General features: G+C 26.3%; 1 protein-coding gene across 1 annotated transcript in view; it reads right to left on the bottom strand.

Annotated features, from left to right (window-relative positions):
- Positions 1–5,996: 5,996 nt before the first annotated feature.
- The window catches only part of LOC114129761 (dipeptidase 1-like), a 139,633-nt gene continuing 118,551 nt past the window's right edge, over positions 5,997–27,078 (bottom strand). Inside the window, exons 5-13 of the mRNA XM_027994592.2 lie at positions 23,025–23,181; positions 14,296–14,428; positions 14,077–14,227; positions 10,136–10,202; positions 8,432–8,608; positions 8,269–8,353; positions 8,102–8,177; positions 6,387–6,525; positions 5,997–6,317 (exon numbers count right to left, since the gene is read on the bottom strand). Coding sequence (XP_027850393.1) covers positions 6,207–6,317; positions 6,387–6,525; positions 8,102–8,177; positions 8,269–8,353; positions 8,432–8,608; positions 10,136–10,202; positions 14,077–14,227; positions 14,296–14,428; positions 23,025–23,181 — 1,096 coding nt within the window. The 3' untranslated portion in view covers positions 5,997–6,206. The remainder of the gene's footprint in view (positions 6,318–6,386; positions 6,526–8,101; positions 8,178–8,268; positions 8,354–8,431; positions 8,609–10,135; positions 10,203–14,076; positions 14,228–14,295; positions 14,429–23,024; positions 23,182–27,078) is intronic.

The following is a 27,078-nucleotide window of genomic DNA, read 5'->3' on the forward strand; positions in this document are numbered from 1 at the left end:
TTAAAAATATGTAATTTGCACCACTGCAGATAATCAAAAATAGTGTTTGTAATTTGCACCAAAATAAGGGTATGTAATTTGCGCCATACACAGATAGTCGAAAATAGAATTTATAATTTGCAACAAAATGATTATTTATTTGTTCGATAATCGAATATTCGATTATTTCATGGTATCTTCGAAGATGTCAAGACTATATGGAAACGAATTACGTTAAAAATTGTCGGGATTTTTCGCCTTATCTGGTAATAATTTGACGTTTTACGTCCAATTATCGGTCATAATCACATTATATGTATTTATATAATGTAATAATGTATATCAGTTTATTGATAGGTTAGGTATGAAATTTTTTGCAATTTTATTCATGTACATTAAAAAGGCGACGCACTAGATCATATATGTGAAATTTTGAATCTGAAAACTTATTCCTTCACCCAGTTTTGTACATAAAGTGATTTTTTCAAAAAAACGGTATTTTGTACTTTTTGACATTAAATTCGAAGATTTTCCGTATTATTATTGTTCCAATCGATACAGCGACGTTTTTTTAATGTGCATAGTGTGTTTGTGAAATAATGGCACTAATTTTACACAGTGAAAAATAAGAAAAACTAGTTTTTTTTAGAAAAAACTGACAACAAGTGGCTGTGGACCGAAAGGGAAATATAAATTTGGAATTTTTCGCGATTTTATTCAAGTACATTAAAAAGGCGACGCACTAGATCATATATGTGAAATTTTGAATCTGAAAACTTATTCCTTCACCCAGTTTTGTACATAAAGTGATTTTTTCAAAAAAACGGTATTTTGTACTTTTTGACATTAAACTCGGAGATTTTCCGTATTATTATTGTTCCAATCGATACAGCGACGTTTTTTTAATGTGTATAGTGTGTTTGTGAAATCATGGCACTAATTTTACACAATGAAAAATAAGAAAAACTAGATTTTTTTAGAAAAAACTGACAACAAATGGCTGTGGACCAAATAAGAAATATAAATTTGGAATTTTTCGCGATTTTATTCATGTACATTAAAAAGGCGACGCACTAGATCATATATGTGAAATTTTGAATCTGAAAACTTATTCCTTCACCCAGTTTTGTACATAAAGTGATTTTTTCAAAAAAACTGTATTTTGTACTTTTTGACATTAAACTCGGAGATTTTCCGTATTATTATTGTTTCAATCGATACAGCGACGTTTTTTTAATGTGTATAGTGTGTTTGTGAAATCATGGCACTAATTTTACACAATGAAAAATAAGAAAAACTAGTTTTTTTTAGAAAAAACTGACAACAAGTGGCTGTGGACCGAAAGGGAAATATAAATTTGGAATTTTTTGCGATTTTATTCAAGTACATTAAAAAGGCGACGCACTAGATCATATATGTGAAATTTTGAATCTGAAAACTTATTCCTTCACCCAGTTTTGTACATAATGTGATTTTTTCAAAAAAACGGTATTTTGTACTTTTTGACATTAAATTCGGAGATTTTCCGTATTATTATTGTTTGCCAATCGACAGCGACGTTTTTTTAATGTGTATAGTGTGTTTGTGAATCATGGCACCTTTTTTACACACAATGAAAAATAAGAAAAACTAGTTTTTTTTAGAAAAAACTGACAACAAGTGGCTGTGGACCGAAAGGGAAATATAAATTTGGAACTTTTCGCGATTTTATTCAAGTACATTAAAAAGGCGACGCACTAGATCATATATGTGAAATTTTGAATCTGAAAACTTATTCCTTCACCCAGTTTTGTACATAAAGTGTTTTTTTCAAAAAAACGGTTTATTTTGTACTTTTTGACATTAAATTCGGAGATTTTCCGTATTATTATTGTTCCAATCGATAGCAGAGCGTTTTTTTTTTGTGTATAGTGTTTTTGTGAAATCATGGCACTAATTTTACAACAATGAAAAATAAGAAAAACTAGTTTTTTTTAGAAAAAACTGACACAAGTGGCTGTGGACCGAAAGGGAAATATAAATTTGGAATTTTTGCGATTTTATTCAAGTACATTAAAAAGGCGACGCACTAGATCATATATGTGAATTTTGAATCTGAAAACTCATATCCTTCACCCAGTTTTGTACATTTTGATTTTCAAAAAAACGGTATTTTGTACTTTTTGACATTAAATTCGGAGATTTTCCGTATTATTATTGTTCCAATCGATACAGCGACGTTTTTTTAATGTGTATAGTGTGTTTTTAAATCATGGCACTAATTTTACACAATGAAAATAAGAAAAACTAGATTTTTTTAGAAAAAACTGACAACAAGTGGCTGTGGACCAAATAAGAAATATAAATTTGGAATTTTTCGCGATTTTATTCATGTACATTAAAAAGGCGACGCACTAGATCATATATGTGAAATTTTGAATCTGAAAACTTATTCCTTCACTCAGTTTTCTACATAAAGTGATTTTTTCAAAAAAACGGTATTTTGTACTTTTTGACATTAAATTCGGAGATTTTCCGTATTATTATTGTTCCAATCGATACAGCGACGTTTTTTTAATGTGCATAGTGTGTTTGTGAAATAATGGCACTAATTTTACACAGTGAAAAATAAGAAAAACTAGTTTTTTTTAGAAAAAACTGACAACAAGTGGCTGTGGAGCGAATAAGAAATATAAATTTGGAATTTTTCGCGATTTTATTCAAGTACATTAAAAAGGCGACGCACTAGATCATATATGTGAAATTTTGAATCTGAAAACTTATTCCTTCACCCAGTTTTGTACATAATGTGATTTTTTCAAAAAAACGGTATTTTATACTTTTTGACATTAAATTCGGAGATTTTCCGTATTATTATTGTTCCAATCGATACAGCGACGTTTTTTAATGTGTATAGTTATTTTCATTGACCAGTCTCTCATGTAGTTCAATGTATGCATTTTGAAGATAATTAATTACAGGGTTAACAAGGAATATAATAATGAGTTTAATCTAGATTGCGCTATACTTTTATTTTAAATTAATTTTTTCAATGAAAGAAGGTGAGTCAATATAGAACCACAAAAGTGCTTTTTCTTGAAATGAATGATTGTGTGACAGGCTGACAGTTTGCTACGAGTCTATATTAAGAATACAGAGTACACGTGTGTAGTCTTGAGAAGTGGAGTCAATATTTAGAACGTTTATTGCAATGTTTTGAACTTTTGCTGGACCCTCTTTACTTGCATACAGTCATTAACAGCATAAGTGGCCCAAATGATGGTACCTTACATATTGAACAATGAGTCTGATTATAAATTAATGAAGTGCTATCAAATATTGGTAGAAAACTTAAACTCTGAACAAATTTCATGTTAATTGATTATTTTTTTGTTTTCGGTTGTTTAACTTCATTTGTTTTTTATGTTTGTAGTTGTTGTTTGTTGCAATTTTTACAGAGAATGATGATTTTCGGAAATAACATAAAGCAATTAATAATAACTTTTTTTAATGTACCGAAAATTCTAGAAAAATTATTTTACCAATTAGGTACCTACATGGAATTATTGGCTTTAGATTGATTCAAATAATAATAGATAATAAATTTCATAGATTTAACTAAAAAAAATATTACACTAATTTTTTAACATGAGTATCTAGGTACTTCCATCGATTTGAACATGCAGTTTAATAGTTTCATAAAATGTCAGTTCTTTACAGTTTTTGATTTTGATTTAAGTATTATATTTAAACAAAAAACGATTTCTTATAACACTGAAGTGAGTACACTACTTAAGAACATACTAACATGATATTATAAGATACAAATATTTCGTAAACACTACAAGTTCGGGTTGCTAATGCCATAAGTTTCTGTATAGGCATACAAACGTATAGATCATAGATGTATTCCATTTTTATATTTGCTTTGACGCGGATCCAAGGGGGGAGCAATCTGCTTTAGCCCCCTACCCCTTGTTATATATTATATATTTCTGCTTACGCAGTAATGAATTCTGACTTGGAAATACTTACCAGGTATATTAGAACTCAGAAAGACGAAATGGGCCAATAGAGAGAATCCAAAGCCCTAAACTGCTGTTGAAACATTGATAAATTGTGAGGTATTTAACCAAATATTAAAATATTACTACAGATATTTGGAACAATTAATGAATTACAATAACATCAGTAGTAGCTGAAAGATCATTTCTTTTCTAAGACGACTGATAAATTACATGAGATCTTCTATGACAGAAGACAGGCTAAATGGGTTAGTAGTACTGAATATAATACTCATCGACATCGACGATGTCATAGATAGATTTCTCGACAGAAGCAAAGGGGAATGAAAATTGAAGATTTTGGTTAAAAGACGTAATGGACTTATTAATTTTTCCTTAATTTTATCTTTTATTTTAAATATATTATAATTAATATTTAATATACATACTTAAGTATTTACTAAAATTAAATATTTTGTTGTTTTTCTATAATATAATTTATATTAGCCTTCCCCCATCATTTCATATTTCTAGATTCACCCCTGTATTGGCCACCAGTAGGTATACACAAAACTGCATGCGATCCTGATACTATTGCGATATTTAAAACTTAACCACAAATTTATACAATCAATTAAAAATTTAGTTAAATGTATACGATTTGGGTTGTCGAATGTGCACCGGATTTCATGGACTTATAGTCTGCGACTTCGCATTTAACGCTAAAATTTAATGTTTCGTAACTTGTCTTAACAATGACTCGAAAATACCCATAAACCGTTCTACGATAAGACCGTCAAAAGTCAAAATGCACACAATATAAAATGTATTTCGCGTAACGAAAGATTTAGTACGATAAACGATTGTTTCCTTTCGGCCCGTATTGAACGTATAGACGTACCTACATCAAAGAGTTACACTGGGCGTATTTCGATTTCTTCCCATTTTGACCTTTTTTACCTTCTTTATGCTCCGATTGCTATCTGTTTGTAACAGCTAGGCCGTAAAACGGAGCATGTACTCCGATTGCATCTCAAATGCAACTAAACAAAAAATACAAGTGTTCGACTGCGTATTGATTCTTAAAAATGTTTTTGATGCGAATGTGAAGAGCAGTGTTAACGAAATATTACGTGACAAAAAAATGGTTTTGTAAAAACTATACCCATAAGCCATATTGTAATATGCGCAAGTACAATATTTTTAAGTTATAACAGACTGTTACACATTTTTCAGCAGTATTTAATAGAACTATTGGCTGTAAATATTCAAGAATACATAGGTAGGTATATAGTAAAATAGTTGTATAGTACATACATTTTTTTTTTTTAATAGGTTATAATTTATTTAACAAAAACAATTTGTTTAAAATTATTGTATTCATTTATTTAAAATTAATACCTAATATAATATTAAACTCGAAATATTATCTAAATTATTATTATTAATATTTTTTAACTTACTTTAAACTCTAATGAACACTTTTTAAAACACTTAATTGTAATTAACATAATAATATACATACGCATATATAATTATATAAATAAAAAATTAATTTCAACAATGGTACTCATGGTGTACACTAACTTAAATGATTGCCTCAATAATAGTCATTTATACTATTGAGTCTAAACAAAATGTTTTACAAAATTCAACTAAGTTGTCTTGGTCTACAGAGCGTTGAATAAGTTGATAAATGAATAACTGCTATTCAACATAATATGTGTCAATGTAATCATAAGTCTATAGAGTGTGCATGGGCGTTGTTAGTTGTAATGACATTTTTCTCTAACCTTTTACAAACTTTTAACTTAGGAACACGTATACATAAGAGATAAGATGAAAAATTGGTTGATGTTTCCATAAACTTTTAAAATTAACAGCTGGTTAAAAAATTGTTTCTGGACACCTACATTAGTCGTTTCATATGAAATACGGACTAATACATATACATTTTATTTATTAGTTACCTACTTAACAAGGTACATTTTATTACAATTGCAAAACCCGTTTCGATTTAAATGGTTTTAAGTGTTTGAAAAAAAAAATGTAAGTTTAGAAGTAGCTATGTTGTTATTAATTTTTAGTGTCAATGTAAAAATACATACAAATGAAACTAAACATATCCCAACTATGTTATAATTGGGCCTCTAGACACCAATGCGCTTCGGATTCCGTTTGGCCGACGGAAAATTTTCACTTTTACCGTAGGTACTACTGCTAAAATAAATATATTTAATAACATCAAGTCATATTATATCCTTCTGTGCAGTTGGGTAACAAAGGTTCTTTGTTCAATGGCATTAAAATGTCTTCAACTGGTTTCATTCCATCTTCTTTCCATTCGTCTCTAACCTAAAAATAAATAAATTTGTTTAGTAATTCATACAATCGACACCAGTGTATTTAATGAATTATTAATACCTTCTCTACTTTTGAAAAGACTCTCAGTAAATTGTTGCCTGCAAGTTTCTTTATTTGTTCCTCAGTCCACGAATGATTACTCATTAATGATGTTAATAGCTGAGGATAATGTGATACGTCTTCAAGTCCTTTCGTAGTGCTGAAATCATTTTAATCGTAAGATAACACATGTTTAGAAAATATATTTTCAATAAGATTTTAATACTTGGTTTGTTATTTTAATTAACTACCATGTATATTTATATTGATAATAATAAAACAAAATAATAATAGTATATAATATTTTTTTTTTATTTATTTAACTAGGTAAAAAGTGAATAAGACGACATCCTTATTTCCTATAAAATTATGATTGAATATACCTAATATTAAAAAAAAGTATTTTCTACAGCTTATTAATGTGTAGATTTGAGAATTGGAAAGTCATCCATTTACTTGTACTCTAAAATTTGAATTACAGTTTTACAGTATTTATACGTATAATATTCACTGTATTAACGTATTGTAATATTACATACCTATTGAGTATATTACAGAATATGATATTTTCCAAATATCAATGATGATTAACATAGGATATGATATAATAATTATAAGTATAAAGGTACCCAGTAATATCCATACAGTTTAAATACATTTATATTGTAGTCTATTGTTTATAGTATGTTATAGGTACATTTTACTATTTTAGTGTCTGAATTATTGGAATTATTGTAAATCGGCAACAGATTTGAGCCTGGTAATCCATAACCCACAGTTGTTGCATTAATTACATATATTATGTCATCACAATTCACGATTGATTCAAACCAAATATTGTTTTAGGTTCTATAATATTATTATACTAGAAAGATACAATGTACACTACAGTTTAAACATACATAATATTATTATAGCTGATGGATTAATTTTTTATTTTGTATAATTATATAATAATAATCAACAGTATCGAGATGGGTATAGGTAACGGATAGCCTGATAATACTCATGATCTAATACTTAAATGATGGTACACAAATAACACGATACATGCATGTTTATTAAATATAACAGTATAATATTTAACAACCTAACCTAACCCAATATCGGCTGGATGCTATGATGCTAATAATTATAAATAAATAAGCAAAAGTTTATTAATAAATAGACAAATAGCTTATGGAGATTAAGATATTAATTTCGATTATATTATAATATTACAGTTGCATATTTATTTTTATACGATTTTAATATTCATATCTAGTTAAACATAGAAAATAGTATAATCAGAATCGAAATCCATTCATTAACTTTTAAAAAATAAAATAATTAAATAGCTAATAATAGATAGGTAGTAGTAGATACCTACTTATTTACTACTATATTATACTATACACAATTTCACAAATAAATTTGTTGCTAAGAAATGTATATTAAAAATGTATTGTTTTATATTTTTATATTGAGTTGTCAAGTAGGTATGTATATTGTATAAACTAGAAAATGTATTTTATGAAATTAATTGATTATATTATATCAATAAAAACAAATGCCATGATTGCGTAGCATATACTTATTGTGCCTACCCATCAAACCTAATCCATATAAGAAATGTTACTGCATAAATTGTTTGTAAAATAGAAATATTGAATAGGTATATAAATATACCGGTTGAAAATTATAATTTTATATTTTAATTTTAAAATTATTTCCAATCAATAAATTATTGTTCTTACTGATTAATTCCGTCGTAACCAGCACCCAGGCCGACATGGTCCTCTCCTGCTACGTTTTTGATGTGGTTAATATGAGCTGAAATAATATGTACGAAAAGAATCATTACTCAATTTTATTTCAACTAGCAACAAATAATATTTACCATACTATGATATCAAGTACATACCAATAACTTGTTCCAATGTTGATGTAGAATTACAGCTTATAAAATATGAATAGAAGCTCACCATAACTATACCGTCGTTTAAGGCCTAAAATTAAAATAGTTTATATAGTACGATAATAATATGTATTTACTCGATTTAAGATTTAATAAAATTGGCGTGTACCACTAGTTTGAGCACGTGATCAGGAACATTTCTCAATGAAGTGCATAACGAATACGCACATGAATGTGAGAAGATTACAGGTGCTAAAGTATAGTTAAGTGCGTCTTCCATTGTTTTGACAGACGTGTGACTAAGGTCAACCATCATTCCAAGTCGATTCAATTCTCTGAGTACTAGCTAAAATATAATGATAAATTGATTTATTGATTATCGAAAACTTCATTAAGATTTATTATGTATTATGCAATAATTTATTGTAATCAAATAATAATATTACCCTATAATAGAATAAAATATCATATTTTTGTTGTTAAATCAGTATGTATTGTAAATGTAATATCGTAAAAACATTATTCACAGTTAAACCTATACGGTTATATTACTAGAGTTTAGTTCATTTATCTGTAATTACTGTCAACCCTTTTCAAAACCATCTTTTACTCATATGTGTTTAAAGTATCGTAATATATCTGTGTCATTCATAAAAACGAATAATAATTAGTTTTACGTATTTTTACGTTATTATATTCCGTTGAAAGACGTCAACTCAAACGTCGAGGTTTTAGGACACTGTATAACGAAACAGTATCTAATATCTGACTGTACATACCTATACGTGCATAAGCTTTCAAAATAAACACAACACGAGATAGATACAACATTATTGGATTATACCTATATCTAAAAGTTATAATTACGAAATTTATGTTTAAAAATAGACACGTTTCAAGTATTTTGAAAGGTAATACTTGACAAGCTCGATAATCATTTATTTCAACTGTAGGAGCTAAATAAATAACCTTTTATTTTAATCGTAAAATGAAATGATATATTTTATAAACGTCGTAGTGGTCTATGATTGGTTTGCAAATTAATAATTCCGAAAATCCGGGATGAAGAATTTACATAATGGCGTACAGTATACATACTTGGCGCGTGTTTATTGACACATTAGCACACCAACTAGGTATATTATGGTGCATTGCAGTATTTCAATACGTGAAATAAATATGAGATTGTACTCTACAACTGATACTAGCGCATAAAACTTGTAGTAGCACAATCATATGACCGATTTAGATTAGAAGTAGGTGGTATGTACGTGTTAAAATGGCATTTTGAACGTTAGTTGGGTTATTTTTTCTTTTAATTGCGTTGTTGTTGTACCTATATCAAACGATAGCGGAAAAATTGTATTATTGTTGAAATTGAGTACTGAATTATTAAATGTAAACAACGACATAATAATAACAATAAAATTGGTTATATTTGTATATGGTTAGCGTTCTAGGGAGGTACTCAAACATTTATCGTGTAATGAAAATTTGTATTAATTAAATAATATGAGATTTTCGTGTACGTGAATATGAATGCTGTTCTTAACGATAAATGAAAATATATTAATATACAAAGGTACATTTTTTTTTTTACGTTGGTCTGTATTTATGTTAATAAACTGCCGACAAAATGACCGGTATAGGTTATGAACAGGATCAAGTCAGTAATTAGCATATACGTACATCAATATAGGTATACTTTACATTCAAAACATACATTAGAGGATGGTATAAATATGGTTTATTTTATATTTAATATTATACGTTCAATGAATGAGAGTTTAATATCGAAACGTTCTTGTTGTTAATGTATATTATAATATATAATACATATGATGTGTTAGGTATATGCTTTATGCGTACTTACCAAACCAAATGGAGATAACCCTTGATGTTCATTCTCTGGTGAATCTAAGCCGGAACAACAGCCAGCCCTATTAAAAATAATATAATATTTTATCCGTCCGTGGTCAGGTTAAGTTATTACTTCCATTGCCTACCTAACAGACATTTTTTATTAACGTTCTAAAAAAAAAAAAGAAAAAAAAAGCAATATCATAAATAATAACTTGCAGAATTATTGAGATACCAAATGTGTCTACCTTCAAAGACCAAAACCGTCCGACAAGCGTTCTAATCAATATCATATATCATCGGCTCAATGGTGCAGTACATATAAAAGCGTATAGGGCTAGGTAAGGATAGTACATATATTGTTTGGTGCTGTGACCCACGATTAAATAAACGTCTCGTCATCAACTGACTAACAGATCCCTTTGCTGATTCTCTTTGCGGATGTATAGGTAGTTTACAGTTTAAATCGAAAAATAAGGGTTGCAAACCGAATGATTCAAAGCCGTTTCAAATAGTATCCAATAACAATGCTTATACATTTTCAAATAAACAGAGACCTTTGTGAATAGACTTTTTGATTAGGAGTGATGTGTATTAATGTAATTTCTTCATTAGTATTAAGAAATTAAGTGGGACACTGTTAAAAAGTACGTTTTACTATGAAAGTATGAAATGAGAGAAAAAAAAATAATATAATTAATGAAACACTCAAATTGACTTTTTCGGCATTGTAAATACAACACAATAATATTGCTCAGCATTCGTGAAACTTATATACACTATTTTTACATATACATAATATGATTGAAACACAATCACATTGTTTGCAGGTATGAATAGGATACAGTGACTTTATATCTCCTAATCAAATCAGTTATCGACTGTACACGGTGATGATGAAAAATTGAATCCTTGCTAAACTTGCAGTATAGTTATTCAAGTGACTTTGAATGTAAAAGATACAACATATTATGTATAGAACTATAATTAAGCACAAAAACACATAAAACCAACCCAATGTATCGCATTTCTTGTAATAGAACATCCATTGAAATCAGACGACAAAAACTTGTATACGAGAATCCGTATTGTTGTTACTAAACAAAACCCACTCATTGTATAAATATTACATTAATGTATACTTACTTAAGCAAACTGAATAATCGTAACCCAAATATTAATATGTAAAATCTAACTTTAGAAATAGACGTATGCTGTATAAACTTATTAAATAGCTCAGAACATAAAATAATGACCTCCAATGTGAAATGTGCAAATTTCAGTACAACGTCATATTATTATGTTATACTACGTATATAATACGTATAATAATAAAATTTATTATGTAGAGGTTTTATTTTTGAAAAATGGAAGAAGATAAAAATAACATATTATAGGTACCTATGTACCTGAAACAATAAAATTATATAATACCTAAATTACCTATATATATAATAACATTGGGTAGTTATTTTTTGATATACAGGATAGTTTATTCGAGTGTAGATTGATCTCAACTGTGTGTATAATACAAAAAAATAAACTTATCATAAATAAAATCAGTTAAAATACTCAAAAAATATCTAATTCGTTCTTAGACCAAGAAACGATCTACAATTCCTTACTCTTTAGTTACTAAGGCTAAGTATACCAGGGTTGTAAAACGACTGACGGGCAGTTTAAAAAGAAAAAATAAACGTTTGCAGACAAGAAAGTGTACTTACACGTCACAAGTCGCAGACAAATGTACACATCACATTATTGTTTATTAAATAATATTGTTTAAATACGTCAATTGGGAACGATACGCTTATGCCAACGGCGCACGAGACGTTTTTAAAAACACTGCAAAAGCTCGTGTATAGTATTTATTATATTTTATAGGTGTATAGGGGTAACCTAACCTCTTCGGCAGCCAAGAACCTATACGAACGCGACTCGCCTTTTATTACCGACCGTTATAAAATCGTAAATATAAAAGCCGAACGGGAAATATCCGTTCTCGATTAAATCCTAAACGGCCGAACAGCAATACAGCTATTATTATTATTATTATAACGACCGCCAGCGCATTTGTTTTCGATTTCGTCTACCGTGTACAGCCATCGTGCGGCACGCGGTGACAATACCTTACACATAACATAATAATAATATATAACTCTCATGGTCAGACTCAATAAAGTTTATGTAGGACATGACCCGCGCGCGTATTCGATTAGACCATTGAAACCACTCGAATGTGCTTTGCCGCAGAACACTTAACGACCGTGTGTGTGACGAAATTCAATCAATTCGGACCTTTTTTTTCCTCCTCACCGTCTCCTCCGCCGTCCACACTCTCGCGCGCTGACCGTCTCCTTCGCACCACTTCCGAACCGCTTGGCTCGTGTGCGTGTGCGGATTGATAAGAAACCAATGGGCCGAATTAAGAAAAAAAAAAGTATTATTATTTCTAAACACTCTCAAAGTGGCTAGGTGATTTATCTTGTTTTTATCTTCTGCTCTTAGATTTATAGATTGTATCACAATCGCTATACTGTTTTTTTTCTCCAGAACACTCAGTAAAAACGCACGCCCTCGAGCATTTTGTTACGAAACAGAAATAAAAAGTCTTAAGATTGTATCGACGTTTTTCTGAAATAATGCCACTTATTATTACATCCATTAACTAGGAACAAAAGAACGCGAATATAAATGAAACAGTATATAATATTGTTGTTCACGAGTTTCATTATTTGCATACATCAATATAATATATTTATATAATATTATATATATATATATATGAGAACACAATTAGCTTACTTCAGGCAACTAATATAGAACATACAAAGTCATAATATGAGCAGAACACGTACAGTTGTTATAGTTAGCGTTATTCAAATTAACGAAATTTGATAAAGTTAATTATGAAAGTTGTTTGATACATTAAGTGGATTCCACAAATATAACTTATTGGCATAATAATTAAGAAGACTTGGAGGTTTAATCAGATTCTGTTTCACACAATATGTAACTTGTGGTACGCGGCGTGTAAGGTAGGTATTTTAAGTATACGTATACTATTGTAAAACGTTATTTGATATTTCAAAATATATACTTTGTCATTGAGCGCCAAAGTAGGTTAATTATGCTGATTTTACGGAAAGAGATTATATCGACAATGAAGTAGTATTGTAGTATTAACAGTTACTAATCTAAATTAATACATTTTTTTTTATTTATATTTTTAATTTTCCAATTATTGGAAAAATTGAAAATACATAAGCACTATTCCGATATCTGAATTTATTCTTAATTATGTTACACTTATTCTTGTTGGTGAATCTATCATAACATTTTGGTTTTTCAGATGACTATCAAAAATATCAAATAATAAATTATATCTTTTAGTCTATTAGCTAAATTATTAACATTTCAATTCATGGTATGTATAAGATGAACAAAATTACAATGGTCACTTTGACGATATATGCGGTGCATTAATCTCTTCGCTTAACTAAGCTTTAAATACTCATTAATAAAAACAACTTTTCATTCAATATTTGTACATCAACGATTTTATAAAATTAATTTGCATAAGCTAGGTTTTAAAATTATAAATAAAGGTTAGGTTGTCTTTAAAAAATCTAAAAATAATAGTGGTTTATCAACACGAGGGTGAAAAATAAATATAAAGCGATAGAATGTATTTGCGCTTTTTCTGTTTACTCTATTAAAAATGAATTATGTTCAACATAATTATTGTTCACAACAAAATCTAAGTTACTTCTAAGAAGTTAATTCTAAGTTTAATGATACAAAACCATAACTAAATCATTTCATGACTTCTTAGGTTTAGTATTTGTCAAAATTGAAGTAAAATATTGTGATTTTGAAAATAACTTAATATTTTGTATGAATTTTAATCAGCATAAAAATAGGCAGCCAATTGTTATATTGTTATGTTCTTACCACAGTGTATCGCAAGTATGCGTTAACGTTAAATATCGGGCACCAAGGCTATGGAAAATCCTGAGCACTGCTAGTGAATTACCCAGTGAATGACCACCTTCGACGCCAATTAGACTAGCAATTTTTCTTACTTTATGTGCCTCTCGTATTCCTGATTAAGCGATATAGATATATGCAATTAGAAAAAGACATATAATGTATTTATGATTTATGTCGTACCTTTTACCGATGTTACGAGCTGTAAATCACTGGAATAGGTTTCAGCCAACCTCCTAATGACGTCAATTTGTTCCATTGTAGTTTGGACACCGTCCAGGTGCTTTCTGCCACAGGGCACATATGCTGACCAAAACTGTCAACAACGAACACACACAAGGTATTAAAAAAACATAATTTCATGTACCTACTTAATCGATGATAAACGTTATATTATATTTTATTTTTAAAGCATTATGGTGATATATTATACGGTTATTAAATCAACGAGTATTATTTTGGATTTTAAATTACATGTTCTAAGTTGTATTTTCTGGTAGAAACCAAGATTTTATATTAATACATTTAAGATTATATTGTATTATTGATATTTAATTAAAATTTTATAAAAAAATACGATTTTGCGATAGCGATTTGTTAAAAAGATTGAATATAATTTCATTTTATTGTAATCAAAATAATATACATTATATTCAATACATAAAATATGTCCAACATCCATAAACCTAATAAGCAATTTAAAAATGTCTTAATGCACTTATACCCGATAAATTTTTTTTTTACTTAATAAATAATTATTTTTAATAATCATACTTTAATACTTTATATTTCACAATATTATACACTGCATAAAGAATATTAAGTAAGATTGGAAACGTATGTACGAGTATAATGAGTATATATAATATATATATATATATATATTATACAACGGGTGCATTAATAACCAGTATTAAACTTTCTAAATTGTCAATCAAATTCAATATTATTATTTAGTTAACAAGATGTGATGGGATTATGAGAGCATTGTATTTCATCGATTCCATTAAAATATATCGATTTAATCAACTATAGATAAATGTTGAAATGATTGACATATCATTAAAGGTATGCATAATTCAACTAAAATACTGAGTAATATACAAACTATGTGCTGTAAATAGGTAAATTTATGATATACATAATAGTAGATATTATATTTAGCGTATAGGCAATTAAAATCTAAAATATAATATAATCAATACAAACCTATTATATGTACTACCTGTATATGCGATACATATTTAATTTGCATAACAATTTTTTATAATAATAATAAAAGAAAAATGATATTATATTGAATGAAATAACCGCTAGGAGTTCATATTTATATTTATTTATTTAGTTTTTGATCGTAGAAATAACAAAATTTCAATAACATCATTAACTTCACTAATGCCAAATAAAAGATAAAAATACGAATAAATGAATCACAATATGTGCAACATTATAATTAAAATGTATCCTAGTTATATAATAATTAATAATTGGGCGTGACGATAAGAAAATATTTATTCGATTTAATTCATAAATGTCGTCAACTGATTTAGTAGATATAAACTACTCGTAAACTTTTATGAGTGAAAATAATTTCTTCATCTAATAAAAACGATAAGAAAATATTATTTGTCGGTCCTTTTTAGTCGATGTTTTTTGTTTTTGGTGGTTCCTGTTATACCTACCGGTATAATTTGTACAAAGCACTGAATAAGGATTACAAAAACCATATTGTGGTAAAACATTATAATTCTTTGAACACTTTAACGAATAAAACAAGTTAATTAAGCTTGGTATACTTATAAATAAATAAATTATAAAAGTCAACGTGTAATTAAGACTTATAAGATAAGAGAAATTTAAATTTAATTTCAAAAAAAATATACAAGCAACCATATTATACATATTTTTCGTACATTTTTTATAAATAGGTTTTTATAATTTGCATGAATTTAATTATTTATATTATACAGCAAATGATACTTTTAAAATTTAATTATGGAAATAACATACTAATACTTATTTTAAATTTGGATTCAATTTTAAGACGAATATTATAGTCATAGAATCTATATGCAATAAATACTGGAGCAACTTAGCTAACGATTAACTATATTAAAAGTAGAGAAATTGTCGATATATTTTATCAAATAAATAGATATAGGTAGGTAAGTTCATTCAAGAGGATTGAAAACCGATGAATATTTACGAATATCGCGTAAGCTATTCGCGTCCCATAAATTATTTGGTAACATTTCAATCTGTGAAAAGCAAATACCTAGTCATTAATATAGATAAGTTTTTCCATTATATTATATGCACTGGACAATGTTATACTTAATCTGCACTATTATAACGTGTTTTTTTTTATAAACCTATTATGTTAAATATAGAAACTATTAACTAATATTTAATAAATCTAAAACGATTATAATGATTAAAAATCATTATTGTTGGTGTAATTAAAATTTGTAAAATATCTCGTTTAAATAAATGAGTCTGAATTCTGGTAAAAATAGAAAATATCTATAAATATCTACTTACAAGCAACGCGCATTGTTGAATTTTAGTCAAAATTTGATTTAAAATGTAAAAGTAAACGTGCTAATGTGCAACTTACAAAAATTGTTTGTCAAATTTTAACGAATGATTTGCAAAATATTAGGCCTAGATTTAAGTTTTATAGAACAAAGTGATAGTGTTAACTTGACTTACGTGCGTTTCAAATTATAATTATGTTCTATTCTATTGAAGAATTATTAAGTTTGCATATTCAAAAGAAAAATATTTGAATCAGACACAGGTTTGATTAAAATATTTTATAATTTTTATCATCAATCGCCAATCGGTATAGATGACCTAAACCATATATTTTTCATTTTTGTCAATATTTAACGTTCTGAATATTATCTATATAATTCTATAACTAGATAATGAATGGCATTTGAATTTTATATATTTTACTTAACTACCTTGGCTAGGTTATGTAGATTATGAATTATTGTACTGGGACAGGTATTAAAATATTTTTTTCTTATTGACTATTTTCAATACAACAGCATTTTTAATAATCCAAACTCGAAAAATTTCTTTGTTTTCTTGAAATGTTTAATAAAAACTCCAAAATTGATAAAAAATATAACTGATTATTATTTATATAAAATATAGTTAGTTTAATCTAAATAAAAATATATTACTCGATAAGAATGACACTGATGTGAAATATAATTTTTTTAAATAAAGTTTTATAATATCGAAAAAATATATGACATTAAACACGCGCCTGTTGAGAAAAATACATTCGATAACAACTTGTTAAATTATGTTATTTGACCTATTTAAATTAGGTACATTATTGTACATAAATGAAATCATTAATTTTGTTAGTAAAGGTACACTATACATTTATGAATATTGAATATATGAAATTGTATTTGCAAATCTAAAAACACTTTTTATTTCATACAAATTTAAAACCATTTACTATGATTGAAATACAGAACACGTATTTTATTTTAATATAAATTATAATATGCATTTTGCAGTCCAAATATCGTAAACTTTAATGAATAATTTTTGAAAATTAATTTAATAAAATGTATCACTTAACTAAATTTGCAGCAAGGTTAAGGTTAATTTAATTTTAAAACATCTCAATTTTCCAGAAACATAATAGGAATGTTCCAACTTGAACAAATTCAAAGTAGGTACCAACTTTTTTACATAGGTATAAGTTAAAAATTTAAAATCGATGACATGTGTTACATATAACTTTTGGAACACGTTTCCTAACTTCAGCAACGTTAAATAAAATATACATAATTATATAATCAATAACTTTTTTTTTTCGTTTTGCAGAGTATAGAACTTGCAATTAAAATAATAAATTTTAGATGCCAATATAATTAAAAATAATTATTGCATTTTTGTGTGAATACTTTAAAGTTCTGACCATAATATGTATACTCTATGTCTGTTAGAAATGTATTAAGTTATTTATTAAATATACATTAAATGACTAAAAACTAATTGTAAAATGATATAGTGATTTTAATAAAAAAAAATGGATCATACAGAACAAAAAAATATTCAATAAAAAGATGATTTTAAACACAAATAAATTACTAACAAATATAAAATATATTAATAAATTATATTTAAATGTTTTTGCACGTAAGATTTTATCTGGTATCAAATCTATTTAACTTTCAGGCCTATACAATATTTTTGTAACATTGAATATAATTTTCGGTCTACTGGTTTAATAGCGATTTCACTAAGCAGAAAACATTATATGATATTTTAATATTTTGAAGATGATTTGTAATTTTAAAATTGGATTAAAATATTTGTGATTTGATACAGATTTTATAAAAAAAGTTTTTGAAATATTTGAGCTTCTTTCATTATTTTAGAAGTAAATATACGCACTTAAATTCAATGTTTGTGAGCATACACCATGAAAAAAATATAGTAAAAATATTGCTTTCAATTTTAATAAGTACTTATTTATTGTATTTTATATTAAGTTGATAAATTAAAACAGTAATAAGTAAATAAATTAATATCACTTATAACTACTAATGATAATGATCATGATATTTATTTATATTTTTTAATGAAATCAATTAACCCACAGAAGTATTTGAAGTCTTGTTGTTCAATATATATATTTGCAAAAAAAAAAAAAAATATATTATTTTGAAATTTTGGCATAAAGTATTTAATTTAAGTAATAATTAGTAATAATAAACTATAAAGTCGGGTTAAAATATAATTGCAATAGTATAGTAGGTAATATAGAATTTAATATTTAGTAAACCAAAAATAATTTTTATCATCATGTTATATAGTTATTGTTTTGGAAGTATTATACTAAAGCAGTTACCTTATAATATTTGCATCCAGAGCTTAATTGTTAGTATAATCATAATTACATTTCTTTCTAGGTAGAACCAACTGAGTTTAAAGAATTAAAATCAAGTTTTTTTTAGAAAATGTAAATTATGACACAAAGTAATACCAATAATATAGCTAAATATACAATGTAGATATGTATACATTTTATATATTGTGTATGCTATATAGGTGAGTGTAAACTTTATTATTCCATTTTAAGGCGATTAACATTAATACATTTAAATAATATGATCTGGGTTAAATTTAACGACAATTAAACAACATAATTCGTTTTTATTTAAATAATATATTTACCTAGTGTTATTTTGTTTAATGATGTCAAGAATAAGAAATAACAGTTACCTATTTAATTAAAGAGTCATATAATAATTTATGGGGAAATAAAATTTTTGATAAAAGAAAATAAATGTATACAAAAAAAAAGAAAAAAAAAAAAAAGAAAAAAGAAAACACAATTAAATAATATTGCTGTCATAAATTATTATAAGTGCAAATGAATTAATTTATACATTTATACATTAAGCTCTTATGAATTTTTAAATTGGTTTTAATAATTAAAATAATTATAAATGAGTATTGTAACTACAAAACAATTAAAAAATACATTCTTAGCTTCACTCAGAATCTAAAACTTTGATAGTTAAGAAAAATTGTATTTACTTGAAAAATTATTTAATTTTTTTATCAATATATTTTGTTATTAACTTATTGTCTTAAAATATTAGAAAATTGTATATTTTTTGTATTTAAAAAGATATTTTCTAATCATTTATTGAAATAATTTTTTATAGGTTAAAGCTCTTACAAATAAAAAGTCGTGCCTTAAATCTATATTATTTTATGAGTTCAAATAATATTATAATTTAAGGGGTATTGTCTTAATATCTAATTAAATACTGACCTCCAAAATTTAAAAAAATATAAGTTTTTAAATTTAAAGGCATGAATTTATTCGAAATTTGGATTAAATAAATAATAGGAGTACATATTCATACATTTAAATGGAATTCTTTCACTTGGAATAAAAAGTTAAAATTAGAAATTTTACATTGATACTTATTTTTTTAATGGATATTTCGATATTTTTCTTCCATGTATAAAAATAAAAAATTAAAATACTTACATAACTATATATTATGTTCACTACTTTACAAAATGAATGAAAAATTATTAATTTTGTTTTGATATATTCCAAAAATCGTGAAAATTTAATAATACTTAAAAAAAATATTTTCTTAGAGTAGGGTATTTTTCTCCTCGTAAATATTATATGAGATTCAAAACAGAGTACCTCGACATTTGAGAGCCATAAGCGTTGACCAACCCTGATGTAAATATTAAATTTGAATATTACATTGTACTCGATTTTATACAATAGGGCCAATTTCTTTTAGAATGTATTTTACCGACCACTAGACACAAAACTACAGAAGTGAATTTTAATATCCTAGACCCTATAGAAATCGACAAAAATATTTATTTTAATGTAAATGCATTATTTAAAAAAACTGCAAACAAATATTCAAACTTAAAATATATGAGTATAGTTAATTATTTTATAATTTTTATATAGAATAGCATAACTTAAGTATTAGAACCACGTGAAGTAATAAGTATAAATTATATAGTTATTGATTAATTTACTATATATTATTTAAAATAATCATTTTTTTTTCATAATATCATCTATACTAAATTATATTGATTGAATATTACTAATTGAGTTATTTAAATAAATATGTAAATAATATATGAATGTTGTACATCAAATATTCAATGATATTTATTTAATTATAAAATATATTTATGATAAATTTTTGTAGTTTTATATCGATAGATAATTGAGATTTTAATCTTCATGATACCTTTCTTTTTTTAAAAAAAGTTCACGATTTTTGAAAACGTCAGGTTTTAAAAGTAAAATAATTATAATATAACGGATAAATAATTACCAATTTTTGAAAGTTACTTCATTAACTTAAATTTTAAGTTTAAAAAAATTGACATAATATAAATAAGAATATCTATTTAGTTTTCTGTTATAAACAAAATATCGCACAACTCTTAGTCATAATACCTAACTAAGTTTATTTTTAATGAATATAAACTTTAAATAAAGAATTCACAATACAGTTATCTTTTTCTTATACCTACATATTTTAAATAAATAATGGAACATTTTTAAAGGCAACTATGTGTAAGTATAACAAACGATAATTATATTTTAAGTGGTTTATATTTTCTTTTATGGTGTTGATATGAATCAAATATTTTGTACTGACTAACCAATAAGCTCAAAAGTTAGAAAAGGCGTAGTAGTATGATGTAAGGATTAAATGACGGAAGTCATTGAATAGGTATAATAGGTTTAATGTTCATATATATATTTTATATTTTATGAAAAGATTTAACTACAATGGTTTTTAACCTATACATGAACTTAATATCCAAAAATAAATATTGATTATATAGTTAACGCATGTTTGGAAAATTCATTATTTTTTACTTAGGTTTATCGCATGGAAAAATGTACAGATTGTTATAGTGCTCTTCATTGAGGGATTAATGTTCAAAAGGAGAGTCGTTTAGGATTTGATGAATTTCAATGTACTTGGGCGAGTTATAATTATAATATTATCTATTATAATGAATGTATCACATACTTGTGCTGGTTTTTAACTTATAATGTAAGCGTGAGTTAGGCGGGTGAGGCCAATGCTTATTCGAATAATGATTACTTTCTATCTGTTTTTAATGTCAAGAGAGTATTTTAATTATCAAGTTACATTTTACATTTATTAGTTTACTGGAGAGGAATATTAATACAATATGTCTGTCATTCATTCATTATCTTTTACTGGATAAAATTGAGTGTTTCAAATGAAGTCGTTGTATTAATTTATATAGAAAGTATATAATATGTATGAGTGGTGGATTCGTAGACTGCCGTGTCTGCGTTCTCATTTCCGGGTATCCCGAAATGTGAGGGGATCCACATGAAAGATATTGGTTTATCAATTATATAAGTAAGTACATAATATTATTTAACGAGAATTCTTGTACGTGTTGAACAAGTTAATTTTGTGGATGTAGAATTGAAATCTGTATAAGAGTACGCTCAACGAGTCATTGATTGTGATGTTGAAATTTTCTATACTTGAAGATTGGGATTTTGAATTTTTTGTAAATAGTGTGAGGTGTTACTGTAATATTATGCTAGAGTGGGACGTGTGATATTCGGAAAATATAATTTTCAGGTCTGTGATCGTCGAAAAGCTCACGCTATATTTTTAAGCATCAATAGGCATGTATATTTGGATGTATTCCGATTATTGTTGATATATTAGTGAATACTATATAATATGATATAATAATATACTTCCCTTAAACAATGGAATATTAAATATCTCGTAATGAAAATTTACGAGAAGTCAGAGATCACTGTAAAACTAAATTATATCTGCAGTGGAATTATTATATTATTAACGTAGAGTAGCGGCGGAGAAAAATATTAGAATATCACTGAATTTGTTGACGCTTAAAAAGTACAGTGTATTCTAATGATAGATTTTCACAGGAATGATTAAAAACAAAACATATTTATACGCTCAAGACGAAAATTATAGATACTTCTGAGTATACGTGTAATTAGACAGTAGTCTAAGTTTGGTAGGTTTCAAAAACAAAAAAATAAAATAAATCGTAAATTAGTAAAACAGAGACAACGAGCAGAGAATAAAATCGAAAAATCTTAAGAGAAAAAAAACCATCGCGTACACACAGAAAAGAATATAAAAATGGTTTTAACGTTTAACACAATAAGCGAGCTCGATAATTGTCAGTTCGTAATGGGCAACTCGTTTGGCGAGTTAATTTTTTTCAGAGTTCATCACGCGTGTAATCTTTGTATTCAGCTCGAGTTTGACGGAAAATACTAAAGTAAACCCTTCATCCGCAACAGAGATTTTTCGTATATACATATTATTTAAACTTACTTGAGCGCCAACCATGCCCTTCCTGAGCCGCGGTAAATCGGTTTGCGACCAATTACTCTTCGACCACGGTTCTACGGTCGTCAAATCCGCAGAGAAGTTGAAATACATCAGCTGATTGTGTACGAACTTACGAATATTCCACGGGAGATCGTTGTGCCTATAAAACAAACGCACATTTTATGATAACCATTGTTTAAAATATTATAATATTGTTTACACAAATAGGGCGGTAAAAATATGTTTTGCCCCGCCTAAACGAAATATTATGGTCAATGGGCCAATGTGTGTATATTTTTTATAAACTAATATCAATATAATAATTTATTTTATTTTTTTTTACTTAAGTTTGATGAATAATTATTGAAAATGTTATTCTAATCACTGTGCTAGGTTAGATTGCAAAGATTGCATGTTAGCTTGCAATTCAATTGATAAACTAAATACAAATTAAATATTTCTAATCATGATTTTGAGCAGATATACTTTATTATTTCATAAATCTCAACTAAATCTATCAGTAAAAACATAATATATATATGTGTGTGTGTATTTTACCATCTTGCATTTCATTCCCATCTATTATAGGTAGTATTTACCTCATAACCGATGTATAATTTATTATAAGTTTTAATCTGTTTATAATCGGTTTTAAAATTATCGAGGTTAATGCGGACTACTTGTATTTATATTGACGAAATATTTACGATCGTATAAAAAAGAAAAAGTCTGATAAAAAAAAAATAAAATGTTATTTTATGTTATTATTTATATATACTAAGTACCTTAGTATATCAAGTATGACAAAAGTATATTGAATACAAATATAACTTCCAGAGTTTTGACTGTTCTAAAGAAACACGCTGAATAAGGTTTTGGATAGGGTCGTTCAATTTGTGGATAATAAAAGACAAGTAGCGTTTGAAAAAGAAATAAATAAAAAAAAATACAACTAGTAACTATAAACCTCTTTATAATAATATTTTTTTCAAAACTCCAGACTGCTCCTATTATGTACTGTTATTTTAGATCTTCTAAAGTTGAAAGTTGTAATATATAAAAAAAAATAATCTTGTAAATATCTCAAGTCACTCGTAAGTGTTGAAACATGTTTGAAAATTATATCTGATATTATATATACCTACCAACATGAATAGTACTTTTTTTTTATAACAAATGTAGGTACTTGATTTAAATGTTTTATACTTTATTTTATTTTATTAAATGTTCGTCTAAATAATCGTAAATTCGTGATATCATTCAATTAAAAATTTAATTTTAATTATTTCATTATTATAATACTAACAGAAAATGAAACGTGTACATACGTTTCTATGTTTAGATATTTTATAATTAGATACATATAGAGTGGGAGTTACCTAGGTATATAATATTTTTATGCATTTATATACATAAGCACGGAAATAATAAACATTTTAGTATCTATGTACGATTATTATTATTATTTAAGGAATAGGTCAATGGTTAGATATACCTACATGATTGTTATTTGAATAAGCTTTCATTTTTGTACAAAAAAAATATTTGTATGATAGTATTTATTTAAATTAATGCGTTAAAATAAAAATATTTAAAATTCGTGGTTTAGAGCATTAATATAATAATATTATGGATATTTGTAGTATAGTTGCTATTTGTTTAATAAAGTAAATTGTATATTTCAATATTTGTTATTTTTACAAAAGAAAAAAAAACATATGCAAATATTTAGCATTTATTTATCATTGTTTCAACTTTGTTATAAAATATCTTGGTATAACATTCGAACAAAGATTAGCTTGGGCTCAGAATTAAACGATTAGCTCTAAATAATCGCCTACACATTTTCAAAGGTCTATTATGCATAAATAAATACTCCTCTGTGGGAATCAAAGTTTTTATAAACAAAATTCTATGTTTTAAAAACCAATATGAAAATACGGACTGTAGTAATGAGGTAATTTGGAAAAATTGAATATTAATAAAATTCAAACCTTAAAAATTTTACTCTAAGAAAGTTAACAAATACTTCTTTCTATATCTAAAATTATACCTTGAATTTAGATTTACAATAAAAAACAATACACGATGAAGTTAAATGGTCTTATAAACAATTTCACTACTATACCTTACTACTTAGGTACTCATCCGAATTTCATAAACATTTTACCTCCATTGAAATACCCAGGTAACCCCCATTACCACCACTACCGTGTATAAAAATGTTTGTTGAACGCGTTTAAGTTCGTTGGAGTCAGAAACAATATAATAGGTACTATAAAAAGGATCTCCGAGTATGAAACACTTAAATAGAAATAATTTCAATATGCGGGCTCGGATTAAGGTTTCTAGTTAATCTAGAACCAAGATCGACCGCACAATCAGTAAAGCGAAGAATATTTGAACCAAAAATATTATAATCTCATTGTATAGGTCGTAGAAGAACGAGATCAAGTTAAGGTAGGTTGCTTCTTTACCAAGTTAATTAATTGCACGATCTGCTGGGTTATTTATCTTCAAGACGAATAAGAGATAGATACTATCAAATTCTAGAGTGAAAATAAAATTGAAATGGCAGTCAATATCACACGATAGAAGAAGGAAACCATCACAAAATAATTTATATTTAATTACTGTATTTATATTTTACTAATTTACCTAATAATAATGTAATGTAGTTAAATATACCCATGATTTAACCAAGATCAGACTATTTATTTAATCAGATTATACCTAAAATTTGTCGGGATTAAAAAAATAACGGTATGCAATAGTTGATACATAGGTATTAAAACATGGTTTAAATAGGGCAACTATTGTGTGTTTTATTTTTCAGACATAATATTACTAGGTACATATACGTATATATATATTGAAATGTCTTGCAATATTGTGTTTTCAGTGGAAGAAAACTATAGTACTCCAAATAGAATATCGAAACTTTAATCCGATCTATGTATAGCATTTTCGTGAATAACAAACGAATTTTCAAGAATTGTTTTATTGAAAATATCTTGTCCGACATCGGATTGAATAAATTCTACAAAAAAAAAAAAAAATAGAATATAACTGGGATAGTTCTATGCGGTATTGAGTGGGTACATTTTTGTTTCGGTTTGTTCAGAACGAGAATTTAGTTTTGTGAAAATTGGGTTTTGAGTGGAAAATAGCCTAATTCAAAAATTGTCAAGTTGACATTAATTGTGACCATAAATCTAGTTGAAGATTTTTTTAAATTAATAATAAATAATTATTTAAAAATAAACGTTTCGAAATTTTTGTATGCAGCATATCAGTTTATATTAAATATCTAATCACTGATAAAGGAGTAAGTACATATTATATTAAAATAATATAATGATTAAAAAAAAAAATGTTGAATTCTTTAATACATGAAGAATCAATAAAATATTTAGAAATAAGTTTTCATATTATCTATCAAATAATAATAATCCTTTTTCAATAACTATGCAATAATTATTAAGTTATATAGGTAATAACCTAAAATATTATAAATTAGTATAAGTATTAAATGGTAAGTAATTAATTATTTGTTAATATTAAAAATTAAATTATTAGTTTAGAAATTCATATCAACTGAAACTATTAAATAAAACAATATAAAAATAGATAAAGTACTATATTATTACTTACACTATAACAATAAAATGGATAAAGTAATGGTCTAGAACTCTAGAAATAAAAAATCTACGTATAATAAAATTGTATTCTCAAATAAAATACAGATAAATACAATCCTCGCGTAAACTTCTAAGGTATTTTAACCGAAATTTTTTTTGTCTATAGATTATGAAAACATTTTATGATATGTATTTTGTACTATGTGTACCTATATAAGAAAATAAAGGGTACTAAATTAATGTAAAGTTTTCATTGTTTTTAAATCAAAAAAAAACTTAACTAGCATACATTGTTTTGTTTTTGAATCCTTCATCTGATTGTTCAATGCAAATATGAAATACTAATGGGATATATACATATAAATTGCACTTTAGCAGTTGTACAATTAAATTATAATATAATAGTACACACATAA

This window comes from Aphis gossypii, chromosome 1, assembly GCF_020184175.1.
Source record: "Aphis gossypii isolate Hap1 chromosome 1, ASM2018417v2, whole genome shotgun sequence".
Taxonomy (NCBI): Eukaryota; Metazoa; Arthropoda; class Insecta; order Hemiptera; family Aphididae; genus Aphis; species Aphis gossypii.